Genomic DNA, 1,306 nt, shown 5'->3' with positions numbered 1-1,306 from the left:
ATTAATATTTGCAGCGTGCCGCTGCACCGCGAAAAATGAGATACACAGTTTCCACTATCATAATAAAAAGCAACAGCTAAAAAAATGAAACATCCAACAGCAGAATTGTAACTCTGCATGTAACTGCTAAAAAGAACTTGAATCCATCAATGTAACTACTGTATCCATCAATGTAGCTGTCATATGTAACCAAAGGCTATATTGGAGCTTTACAACTCGTTCTGTTATGCCCGTCGTATTTCCCACACCTGGAACACTTGATCTGCCTTTTTACCTCACTCCTACTTCGGTACCTTCTTGTTTTTGGCCTTCCAGCAGGTCTTTTAGTCAAAGGAGGCTGCAATGGAAATGACGATCGAGCAAGATCAACAGGCATTGAAATGGAAGGGATTGGGTTAATGGTGTGAGAGTAGGTTTCTCAGAATTTATCCACCTTGAAAACCAAGCAGTTACATGATCAGTTACATTACTAGTTACATGATCAGTTACATTGAAAAAACAAGCAGTTACTGGACAAGTTAGTTAACAAAAGCAGGAAACAAAAACTGGAAACAAGAATAGATATGGAGTAAAAGGAAACAGAATGAGTAAAAGAGTACCTTATAGTAAGGGCTGACATATAAGTAAGGAGAGGCACCATGTTGCTGAATTGCAACAAGGGCATGTGAACAAGGAAAACCATGACATTTCCATTCCCCACACGAACAAACGAAATCCTCTCCCAAGTTCACCATTACCCTGTACTTTTGACATTGAACTTCATAAACAGATGTATCAGATCTCATAACTCGCCAATGTCGCCCAACCGCCAAGTTATTAATCAATTTCTTTTCCATGTTTGGACACAAAACAGTGACCCATTCCTTTGACCCTTCTTTCCGCTCAGCAATTCTCTCCATAGACTTGGTTCTAATACCTTCATTCAGATCATAAATAGGAAGACTCTTCAAATCCCCCACCCAATTGTTAAAAGTCTCGGCCAAATTGTTGGTCATTTCACCAAACCTCTCCCCATAAAAAAAAGCCGAACACCAGCTCTCCTTGGGAAGGTCCTTTAGAAAATCTTCAACAATAGAACCCCGTTCCTCCTTCAATTTTGCAAGGTTGGTCTCATATGAGTCCGGGGTGCGAGAATAAGCACAACACATGAACAAATAAGGAACAGATTTATGAAGGGGTGACTGACTTGGATACTTTTTGGAGAGATTTTCTACAAGGTGCCTAAAACAAAAACCATGTGGATTATTGGGAAAGACATGCGGATAGGCACTAAGAAGACCAGAATTCCGATCAGAAATGAATGTCA

At 40.0% G+C, this 1,306-nt stretch overlaps 1 protein-coding gene across 1 annotated transcript; it reads right to left on the bottom strand.

The window, feature by feature from the left end:
• Positions 1-302: 302 nt before the first annotated feature.
• On the bottom strand, positions 303-1,199 carry LOC101305029. Its single transcript, XM_004309359.1, has 2 exons — positions 600-1,199; positions 303-433 (listed from the first exon to the last, which is right to left on the bottom strand). Exons 1-2 carry the CDS (start codon positions 1,146-1,148, stop codon positions 419-421), a joined length of 564 nt encoding a protein of 187 aa, XP_004309407.1. The 5' UTR covers positions 1,149-1,199; the 3' UTR covers positions 303-418.
• Between the last annotated feature and the right edge of the window lie 107 nt (positions 1,200-1,306).

This window comes from Fragaria vesca, unplaced genomic scaffold (assembly GCF_000184155.1).
Source record: "Fragaria vesca subsp. vesca unplaced genomic scaffold, FraVesHawaii_1.0 scf0512648, whole genome shotgun sequence".
Lineage (NCBI taxonomy): Eukaryota > Viridiplantae > Streptophyta > Magnoliopsida > Rosales > Rosaceae > Fragaria > Fragaria vesca.
The sequence above is the reverse complement of the archived record's forward strand: the minus strand, read 5'-3'. Positions and strand labels throughout refer to the sequence as shown.